The following is an 11883-nucleotide window of genomic DNA, read 5'->3' as shown; positions in this document are numbered from 1 at the left end:
GGGGAGGGGAGGGCTTGAAGTGGCGTGCGCCACATATGCCCCCCCTAACAAAAAAACATGTGGCATACATGTCCCCTCCCCCCCCCCACCCCACATGTGGTGTGCACCACATGTGAAGTGGTTGTTGCGGGGAGAAGAGTAGGGAGAGGGAGAGGGAGGGAGTGAGGGGGAGAGGGAGAGGAGCGGAGGGGGACTAGGGAAAGAGAGAAGGGGGGGTGGAGAGGGAAGGTGTAGGAACGGAAGTAGGCAAGGAGGGGAAGCTGAGCAGGGGGCTTGGAATTTTGCGAGTAAGTTTTTACGAGTTTTGTGAGTTTTTATTGAAATTTTTCTATAGCTCATGGCATGCCATTAAAGATCGTATGGTGTAGAAGTCTTACAACCACCTTGATCTCGAGCTATAAGGATTGATTTGACTCAACCATAATGCTTTTTTTAAATGGGAAAATTTAAGCAAAACTATGCATTTAGCATTGGGAGAAATTTAAAATAATGTTATATGCAAACTTGTATTCGTCCATGTAGAGGACCCAATACAAATAGACACATCTTCCATAAAACTAGAAATTACTGATGTTCAAATATTTGACCTATGGATGACCATCATTACTCTACTCCATTGGTACAAATTCCTTGGAACAAAACAAAACTTAAACTATGTTGCCAGAGGGGTATAAATTCCTTGGAACAAAACAAAAATTTTGATACATGCACAATTTGACCTCTTTGACACCAGAAAATGAGCTTAGAAGGCCCAAAAACCTTAAAAACGGCAGTAAACATGGGTACCTTTAGATGAAACCCCAAAATGCCATTTGGGAAAAGAGTTTTTTGCACTCAGTCTTTATAGCTCGCCGATGAGCTATTGTTTCAAGATATTTATGCTTGGCTCAACGAATGCACAAATGCAACGATGCTTGGCTAATGCTTGCTTGCTTGCCTTTGTAGCTTAACAATGAGCTATTGATTCAAGGTATTTATGATGAGATCTTGTCCTCTAATCAAACTAGCTCCATGGTTTCCATTGAGTGTTTCCTATGTTTAAGAAATATATTGCCTAGTTTTATTATGATTTATACTTGCATGGTGATATGTAAGAATTATGACTAGCCACTAGCTATAAAATTCACACATAAAAGTACTTGGAAAACTTGCAAACTCACAATAAAATTTACTCGCAAAATGTCAAAACCCACTAAGCAGAGAGGAGGGGAGGGTGAGGGTGACTTGAGAGGGGTGGGGAGGGATGACATGAGAGAGCGGAGGGCGACTTGAGAGAAGGAAGGGGAGACGTAACGTGAGAGAGGGGAAGGGCAATGTGAGAAACGGGAGGGAAGGGAAGATATAGCTTTCAAAAATATATATATAACATTTCCCATCATCCATCTCTCCCCTCTCCATCACTCCCCTTCCCTCTCTCCTCTGTCCCCCCTCCCCTCCTCTCTCTCACATTGCCCTTCCCCTCTACCCCTCCCTCCTCTCCTCCCCTCCTCTCTCTGATGTCGCTCACCTCTCCCCTCCTCTCTCTCACGTCACTCACCTCTCCCCTCCTCTCTCTCCCTCTCTCTCTCTCTCTCTCTCTCTCTCTCTCTCTCTCTCTCTCTCTCTCATGTCACCTCTCCGCTTCGCTATCTCTCTCATTGCCTCTCATCTCCCCTCGCTCTCTCTCTCTTTCTCTCTCTCACACACACACACACACAGACCCCTCCTCTCTCTCACGTCGCTCATCTCTCCCCTCCCCTGCTTTCCCTTTCCCTCCTCCTCCTCCTCTCACCACATGTGGTCTGGGTGAGAGGGAGAGGGAGGGAGTGAGGGCAGAGTAGGGGGAGGGGGAGGGAGAGTGGGGAGTGGAGAGGAGAGGAGAGGGAAGGTGAGGGAGGGGGGAGTTGGGAGAGGGAGAGGGAGAGGGAGAGGGAGAGAGAGAGAGAGAGAGAGAGAGAGAGAGAGAGAGAGAGAGAGAGTGTGTGTGTGTGTGTGTGTCTCTCTCTCTCTCTCTCTCTCTCTCTCTCTCTCTCTCTCTCTACTCCCCCCTCACTCCCCCATCCCCCCCTCTCTCCGCTCTCTCCCTCCCTCTCCCCCTCACCCACACCACATGTCCCTACTCCCCCCCTCCCTCTCCCCACATGTGGCATGCACCACGTGGGGGTCTCCCTGCACATGTGGTGCATGCCACATGTGGGTGTTTTCTTTTGGGTAAATTGTTTAATTTTCAAAACTTTTGTTGATTTTTCAAACAAACATTTTTAAAAAAATATAGTTTTTTTGGGGATTTTTTTTATTTTAAAATTCAAAATTTAGGAGAGTTTTTAAAAAAAGTAAAATTTAGGAATTTTTATTTAAATTTTCAAAATTTAGGAGAGTTTTTTTTTGGGCTGTATCCTGGGAAATTTTATAATATATATGAAATTGAAGCTCTTTTTTGGACAAATTTTTTAACTTGCAAAACTTATGTTGGTTTTTAAAAAAACATTTTGGGTTGTTTTTGGGAAATTTCTAGAATACATATCAAAATACATAATATTTATATATAATAAAAACTTATCTCCTCTATGTGCATCTGTCGCTTCCCCTTGGATCCCCTCGATGACAGTAGTAGGAGGCAAGCCCCCCCTTCATCATAAAGTTGGTTGAAGTAAGCGAGCATCCAATTGCAAGTGAAAAAGGTCTACACTTAAACGGAGTATTTTTACACCAAGAATGTGTATATGTACAAAATTTGTCCAAGAGAACAAGTCATCTTGATATTCTAAGGACTTTAGTTCAAAACTATGTGGTGTGGACCAATGTGTAATTATTTGGTTAATCATAGAAGGTATTTTTTAAAGCTTATCTAGTATTTGGTTATTTCACTAAATTTTGGTTTTCAAAGTTTGCTTTAAAACTTGCATTATGACAATATTCATCATTTTTGGACTTTTTAAAGTCTAGTTTTGAAATTGGACTTTACTAAAGTCCAAATTTTTTGAATGTGCATTTCCATTCTTACAAAATAGCTTTAACTTTTTTTTCTAAAGTGTTTCACACAATATTCTTAGGGTGGCATGGTTGACCCAAGCAAGGATATAGGTGAGGGAGGGGATGAGACTAGAGGCAGGGGAGGAGTCGAGGGAGAAGGAGATGATGAAGGAGACAAAGGAGGAAAAGCATGCACTTGCGCACGTGCGTGCGCACACACACACACACACATGCACACAACACTCAATAGACCAAAATCAAGCAACACAATAAAGTTGGATACTCAGCAATATTCAAGTTGTATTCTCACTTGCAATGGGAAGGAAGGAGAAGCTTTAACACCATCTCACTGTGCAAGTGTCTCTTGCTTCAATGTTCACCTTTACAATGTTGGAGTATGAATGAATTGCATGAATGAGTGAGGATTTTGAAGAAGAAGAGGGATCCTACCCATCTCTTAAAATTGATTTGTTGCTACATGAATTACTTGCACATTTTTTGATATTTAGTACACTCGTTGTACTTTTATAATAGGTATTGTCATATATCACATGCCTCTGACTTTATAACAACATCCATATGCTTCTATATGAGCAATGGATGCTTCTTGCATCCAATTCTCATAGTTTAAAAGATCCCAATCTATTATAAGTTAAGAGAATTCATTTAGATTACCTTTCATTTTTTACATTATTTAGGCAATTAAGTCTAGCTAGTTCTTATAAATTGGTTTGTTCTTTCCTTTCTCGATGCTTTCTTACAAGAGAATTACTCTTTTCTTCTCATCTTCACAATGTCTACTTATCTGAGATATTAAGCTAGCTAGTTCTTATAAATTGGTTTATTCTTTCCTTTTTCGATGCTTTCCCATAAGAAAATTACTCTTTTCTTCTCATCTTCACAATGTCTACTTGTTTGAGATATGACCTTCTTTATCTCCAAGCGCATAGGATGCTTTTCCTACAAGACAATAACTCTTTTCCTCTCATCTTCATAGCTCTTTTATTCTCATCTTGGATGTTTATCATTGAGCATATACTCTAGATTTGTGTTATCTACTAGATTTATTTTTTCCATAGTAGTCATAGAAGTCTACAAGATTAAGTATTGGGCTAATATTCTAGCTTCTTGGTAACTTTACAGTGTATGGATTTGGGCCAATCTTCTTCATAACACTACAAGGTCCAATCTTCATCTTCACCTTATCATGCTTCCCTTTAGGATGCTTGATTGGCTTATGTATATTCATACAAGGTCATCCTCTTCAACTTTCTTTTAGCTCTTCTTCCTTTGTCCACATGGTTCATGTAACTAAGATTTTACACCTCAAGCTTTTGTTGCACTTCTTCAAGTTTTCTTGCATTCCTTCAACAATCAATTTTGCTAGTATACTTTGCTTTTCTTCACCAAACTCTTTTTTCAATACATATATTCGATATCTCGAGTTTGTTCCATGCATAATGTATAAAGCGGATAACCTTGCAGTGGAGTGATTATGGCTATTTATGTAGGCAGATTGTATTTGTGCCTACTAAGTATCTCAAAACTTGGGACTTTTTCTTGCAATGTAACTTTGCATAATTTCTTGTAATACATCTTTTAGCATACTGACAAGACTTCTATTCACCACTCATATTTTTTCTTTTTCCTATGGATTTCAACTTGCGCTAGAAAGATGTTTAGTGCCAGTCTTCTTTCACAATGTTTTCTATAAATAAGCTAGTTTTGCTATCTAAGGCAATACCCAATGGTAATACATAAGATGCCACCACTCCTTTGAAAATATAGGTCAACATCATTTGTAGCAATCGATGTCACATTACAACAAGAAAAATGTGGCATCATTGCCCTTTGTTATTATCAGCAATACCTCTTTGGCATTGGTAGGGGGTTGGAATAGTCTTGCATTGGACTTCTTTCCTTTTCCTTATTGGCATTGAGCACATACCTCCACAAATTTGTTGATTTGGGAAAAAGTATTTGCTTTTAATAAGCTACAAAATCTTAACCCTTCTTTCCATTCCACTTGAGTAATCATCCACTCATATGTGATCCTCTTGGAATGCTAATTGCTTTTTATTAAGCAAAAATCCATCTTAAACCAAGTAATATCAGTATGGTTACACATCTTGCATGCTTGGTTCACACAAGCTCAGTAAGCTTCACCAAATTTTCATCTTGAGCATACAATTCCTACATCTATATGGAGCTTGCTGGCTCATTCTTCATTGTAGTTAGCAATGCTCTTCTTCTACCCAAAGCATTAGCCACTTTGTTTGTGACTCATAGTTTATGGTTAATAATAGATGAATATTGTACCCATTTGTCATGCATTGGTTGTAGATTCTGTTGGCTTTGCAATTGCTTTTGCGTTTGGTAGTCCATATGCATGGTAAACTCTTTAGGAGCAAGTAGTGTCTCCATTACTTCAATGCTTGCATAAGAGCACACAACCTTTGATTCATAAGTGCAACTTTGATTCCTTCATTGATGTTCTTGTTGAAATATGCCATTCCTTCTTGAATAAATACTCTAAGTATTTGGCAATTTTGATGCAAAAACCATGGTATACAAGCTTTTGGTTAAAAAACTTACTTTTTTCAAAGGGATCATCCAAGTAAACAATGAAAAAATTACCCACGGTCTCAACACATGATTGATTAGCCAATTGATAATAGTAGGTGCATTGGAGTGACCAATCGTCCTATTATCCATTCGTACATACCATCCTTTGTCATGAAAGAATGACTTACATGATTCTTCATCTCTTATCCTTATTTGCTAGTAACTTCATCTCATATCCACCTTTGAGAAGGATCTTACACCTTGCAATTATCAATTATGCCTTCCATCCAACATAATGGAAATGCAAACCTCATTGTGATGCTTAGAACTTTGCTATCCACACATTCCTTACATTTCTCCTTCCTCATAGTACATAACATGGGACATGAACAATTCTCTTATTAACCCGTTTTCTTGTAACTCTTGACTTGCCTTCTTATCTCAACATGCTTGAACAAAGATGTTCTACCGGCTACTTCTTTGGCAAAGTACTTGTGGGGATGAGATTAATCTCATGCTCAATCTCCCACTACGAATTGATGTTGTTCTCTCTCTATACACGTTACCTTCACAAAGCTCCCAAAAATGAGGTTAAAAAAAAAGAAGAAGCAACTTAAGAAGTGGCGCTAAGGGCTTGCCACGTGGTACAACCTTGCCCAACCATCCCCTGCCCACCACTCCATTTTTGAATCCTGGAGAAGCTTTTGATAAATTTTGGAAAAGAACGTGTACTGCACACGGGTTTGTTGCTGCTTCTAGGAACTAGGTAGAATCATATTGTGCCGTAGAAATGCGCGGGTCCCCTAATTGTCTCCCATAGAAACCTTGCAAACTATATACAATGAACCTAGAACATTTTCATTTTTCATTAGTAAAAAATATTTTATCAATTTCGTAAAACCTGCAAAACGTTAGGAGATTTAATTATATTGTAGCTGAAAAATTTGCAAATTCTAAGGAAACTGCTCAAAGATTTGAAACCTGAAGTTTTGAGAAAATTGATGTTCTGTGAACACTCTTAAAAAAAAAAAACACACCAATTTGAGGGTATCTAGATGGAATGAATAGAAATAATAGTAATATCCCGCTATAATCTTATGCTCCAATCTTGGGTTGTGGGGATTGTTTGAAACACCCTTCTAGGATTACAGAGAATGGGAATGGAAGATATCCTCATTCCGAGTAGCGAAGCGCTTGTAGTCCCGTGGGAATCGAAAACAAGGGCCGCCGCGGTAGGTAGGTAGGTAGGCCTACCACGGGCGGGCCGTGGCTGCTTCAGTTCTAGTTCTGTGAAGACTCTTTTAAAAGGGGGGAAAAATACAAGTGGAAAATCACCTGTAATTTTTTTTTTCTTTTAACACCCACCTTTTTGAAAAACCCCGAGAAAAACCACAAGGGCTCGGGAGACAGAAGAGCAGCTCGAAAAGAACGACAACAATGTCTACCGATTTCATTCCAGGAATACCCAACATCAGTTTGGACGCTCTCATGGAGCCTGACCCCGACCATGGCGGCCTACGGGAGTTGTATCGTCGATATCGGTAACCTTCTTTTACTCGCAGATTCGATGCCCGTACTTTATCTCTCCTGGATGAGGGATTTCTGCATCATCACTTGGAATTACAAGCATGACAAGATCATACCTTTAGTGTCATTCATACTGATTAAGCCAATGCAGACTAGATCATGACATTTGCTTGTGAATGTGCTTGCTACCTCTGAAACAGTCCTCTGCAGTGTTTGGGAGGTGACAACCTTTTGCTCTTCCGTGTTAGATCATTAAAAATATATACACGTGTTTGATTCAATTTCATAATGTATAAAATGTCTCCATGTCTTCAAAGCATGGATTTAACCAGCTCTTGCAGGCTAGTTATACTTGCATTCAACCACACATACCGAGCAACTTAACTAGATGAGGTTGCTGTCTTCTTTATTGTTCCAAGATGCAATCCCCTAAGGCGCATCTTTGTGAAAAGATGCATCATCTTAGTCTCTTAGCTCCGGTATCCCATTGTTATGCTGACTGCTGCAGTTCCTGGATCTCAAATCTGTCCCAGAGTTACAAAGTAACCCTAGTATGCGACTACATGCTCTAGGCTAAGGCCTTTTTTATCTTTCAAGAGATACATAGGGCCATAATGCCTACAATACATGCACAAGCAGAGATTTGCGCTTTTCCTAAGAATGTCCATGTGACACTCATCGTCAGCTCAAAGATAACAAAGTAGTATACATTGCTGCCTGTTGGATGTTTCTTTTGCCTTTTCAGTGCTATGCTCAAACAAGAAGAGAGAGTCATAGTCTTGCTTTGACCTTTGAAGCATCAAGTACGTGAGTTGTTTGGAGAAGGCAGCCACTCTTGCAAAATTAACACGTAGCCCAAGTCCATGCCTTTGGCTACCTCAGTATAGCTGAAGAAATAATTAGTTGGTTACGAACTTTGCGATATAATTTCCAATGTCTTCTTTTGAGCACCATGGCTTTTTGAGCATGGAGCATGATCTCCATTTAGGATTTGAGAGGTGATCTAGTACCTTGGGAGCAAGACCCTTGGTCCATTCATAGCAACCATTCCTTTTGTCATTCTTGGAAAAGTGAGCAAGTGCAGTTAGTTTGACAATAGATTCAACGGCATGGAGTGGTTTACAAGGACATACTCCAAGGAGCTTGACAAGTGGTGGTATTGTTGAAAGAACTTGGGCTGAAGGGAAGGCTTAGGAGTCTCCTAAGAGTTTGAGGAACATGAGGCTGACCAATAGAGAACAATGCCTTTTCTTCCCATTCACAAGACAACTCCACAAAAGCAGAACATTGCAGACTCAATTTTGGATATGACAACACAAGACTAGATGTTACAAAGGTGCTCTTGTAGACCTTTTCCAAACAAGGTCCAACTTAAGCTCATAGGGGATACAGAACACAAAAAGGGCATCGGGTAGTTCAAGTTCAACCAGTTGATTGTTGCTAGACTGCCAACAAAAAGGAGCATTCAGCATCAATCAAGCCCTTAAAATGAGCCTCTGTTAGAGCAAGGAAAGGAAGAGACCATTAGCAGCATTGCTATTGGAAACTTCTTAGATTTAGTTGTGGCTAGTCCCCCAGCCTGCCCGAAGGGGACATAAGGGCCAAATATATTGGCCCTGCCAAGATATCCTTGGCTAGCTTTGTTGGCTTGGTTGGTTAGGCTGCAAATGAGGGCTATTGGTGAGGCCTTCTATAAGTTGGCAAAGGTAGGCAGGGTTTTAGGCAGTCACGACTGTTCCCCTCATTGTAAAAGACGGGCCATGCGGCCCCCATTTCACACACAATTCCCGTCCTTAGTCCCTACAACCATACTTGACCTTCGTAAAGAAACTGATTGGATGTGATGCCACATTCTTGTTCATCCCTATTTTGTCACTGTGCTACCATCGCAAAGCTCTTAGAACCGTGTTCACCTAGGCTACCTTATCACTATTTTTCTTGTAGTTGTGCTTTCAATCTCACTCTTTCTCTCCCTCACAATCACTCTCATTATCTTCTTTTGATGGGAAAGTATGCCCTCATGATTAGAAATTTCATCATCGTCTAAGCATCACCAATGATCTATAAACACTGTTTACCATAAAGGGTTTGCCTCCACATTCCTTGGGGCCTTTATAGGAGGCCTAAAGAATTGGTTCATAATTGAGAAGACTTTGATCACAAGGCTTATACACTTTGACCTATAAAGTGTTCTTACTTCATGCCCTTTGTGGGCTTCATATGAGGCCTGAAGAATTGGTTGAGAGATGAGCATCCTCCGAAAGGAACACAAAAGGTTTTTTGCACAAATTCTAACTAGTATTGAGAAGATCCATGAATTTTAGGAGTCCTTCCTATCTTGCAAGGATAGTGCAAGTCCTCGGCTATTTTTCAGCCGGTTGCTAGTTCTTTAGGTCATGTTTCGAGAGTTGTATTAGTTGAGCACTTTAATGCAAAGCTATTCCACGCATGGAAAATTCATGTGGGTTACTACATGCAAGTCTTGCTTGAGTTGCCACTTATGGGTGAGGGCCACATCCTTGATTTTTAGAGTAAATCATGGACTTGAGAGTTTAATGTCCTTTGAAACAAGGTTTACCTAGATTATCTCATCAAATGGTGGGGCATACGAGAAGATGAGAAATCATAGCTACATTTGTGTAGAGCACCCTACCTATTGGTAGATTGATGGGTGGCTTATGTGTCCAAAGACTCTCCTTATGGGACATATAATTTTGAGGGCCAATTCCTATGGAAGGATGGTTTTATGGAGGAGAAACATAAGCTAAGTTCATGGGGTTGGCACTGTCTCTCATTGTAGGCAAGACATAATTTGACAAATCATTGGCTTCTAATCTACTGGAATGCTTGGCACTCCCCTTGTAGCATCTACTTGTCCTCCCCATGCCTCTATCTTCCTTCCCCTCGACATGGCCCATGGGATACAGAGATCATGGAGACCATGCCCCTCGCCACAGAGAGAGATGACCCGATAGACACAGATACGAGACATTTTCGCGAGAGCCACCATGGTGCCTAGCTATGTCTTTTGATTCTGAGATTGAGTACTAGTTTTGTCTCTTGAGCTTTGAGTTTAGTTTAGCATAGTACTCAGCAAAGTGCCGCCTAAGCGAGCCCTCTGCTTCAGCCCACAGTGGCTTGTATGAGTTATTTTGTGATTGTACTTTGTCTCATAGGCCCGCAAGGCCTACCGAAGACAGTAATGCATCTTTCTTCTACATAGAAGAATGCAAGTTGCCAAGGAAAAGAAAATGGATTTAGGTATGGTTGTCACAGATTCAGCTCTTCATGCACATGATGGTGGTGATGCTTCAGCTAACTTAGTGGAAGAAGTGTATGTCTTTTTGACTTGCAGTCTTGATTTTCAAGTGGTTGCTCCAGATATTACAGCCACATTTGAGGATGACTCTTATGCTTTTCTGACTTGCAGTTATGATCCTTCTAAGGATTCATCAATGAGACATTGAATAATTGGTACTTTGATAGTGGTGTCACCAAACATATCACTTTCAGGAAGTGTTTGTTTGATTCTCTGCATCCATCACCCGTTGGAAAAAGGGTGTCTTGTGCAAATGATTCTTCTTATTCCGTTCGTGGTATTTGTGAGATTGTACTTACAGCCACAAATGGCACAAATTTCAGAATTCATGATGTTCTTTATGTACCCGGAATCAAGAAGAATTTGCTTTTTGTGTCCTCTCTCAGTAAAAGAGGATTTCAGGTTGTCTTTGAAGATGACAAGTGTGCGGTCTGAGTCAAGGAAGATGATTATGCCTTGAGACTATCTGGCACTCTGTTTCGTGGTCTTTTTCAGCTTGATGTTTTTGAGAAAAGATTAGATGATGCACTTGCAGTTTCTACTCCCACTATTGCTATGCAAAATGCCGGAGGTATGGCATGCTAGATATGGGCATATGAGTTATGGCAGCTTGATGACCCTTCAAAAACATTCTCCTCATGCCTGTGAAGGGTGCATACTTGGGAAGATGCACAGGTTTCCCTTCAAGAAGGATGGTGCAGTACGAGCTATTCGGAAATTACAGCTCATTCATAGTGATGTTTGTGGTCCCATGAGGACTCTTGCATTGGGTGGTTATCTCTATTGTGTCACATTTATTGATGACTACTCTAATTACACTTGGGTCTATGGTTTAAAGAAAAATCCAGATGTGTTTAAGCATTTTTGACACTTTGTGGCAAAGGTTGAGAATGAAACAGGCCTCACGGTTCAGTTTCTACGCACAAATACAAGCTGAATTTAATGTGCCCGCTTCTTCTACATCAGATGATGTTGTTGAGGGATTAATACCCATTGCTTTGGGTTCATCCTTGCTGAAAATCAGAATTTACAGCAACCTCCTCATGTTCCACATGCCCCAATTCAGCCACCGGCTGATTTAGTTCCTCCACAGGCAGTGGAAGATGCTGTCAGGCAAGAGATTACAGAAATACACGCAGCCAAATCGGTTCCCAATTTGGTGCTCCAAACTTTGAGGGAGAGTAAGCTTGATGCTCCTTTGCCTGGCAGAACTCGTAGTGCAGCAAGGCACGAAAGGGGGGCTCTTTCTGTTGAATCAGCTTATGCAGGTACTCTTCTTGATGAGGAAGAGCCTGATACTTTTGAAGAGGCCAAGGACAATGTGCCTTGGATGAATGCCATGCAAGATGAGTTGCAGTCGATTGAGAAAAATCAGACTTGGAATCTTGTGGATTTGCCACCAGGAAGGAATGCCATAGGTACCAAATGGGTTTTCAAAGTAAAAAGAAAGCCAGATGGATCCATTGATAGGTACAAGGCACGGCTGTTGGCTATGGCAAGCAATGGAAGCTCAAAAATGG

At 40.7% G+C, this 11883-nt stretch overlaps 1 protein-coding gene across 7 annotated transcripts in view; it reads left to right on the top strand.

Annotated features, from left to right (window-relative positions):
- Positions 1 to 6683: 6683 nt before the first annotated feature.
- The window catches only part of LOC147891045 (nuclear pore complex protein), a 111584-nt gene continuing 106384 nt past the window's right edge, over positions 6684 to 11883 (top strand). For all 7 annotated transcript variants that reach the window (XR_015542567.1, XR_015542566.1, XR_015542565.1 and 4 more), the window contains exon 1: positions 6684 to 7058. Coding sequence is in view for 4 of the 7 variants with exons in the window: in XM_087389215.1 (XP_087245341.1) it covers positions 6955 to 7058 (104 nt within the window). In the remaining 3 variants the exon portion in view is untranslated. The remainder of the gene's footprint in view (positions 7059 to 11883) is intronic.

Source organism: Dipteris shenzhenensis, chromosome 18 (assembly GCF_047967505.1).
Source record: "Dipteris shenzhenensis isolate YYH24624 ecotype China chromosome 18, Dip_SZ_1.0, whole genome shotgun sequence".
Classification (NCBI taxonomy): Eukaryota; Viridiplantae; Streptophyta; class Polypodiopsida; order Gleicheniales; family Dipteridaceae; genus Dipteris; species Dipteris shenzhenensis.
Note: the sequence above shows the minus strand (reverse complement) of the source record. Positions and strands in the feature narration are given on the sequence as shown.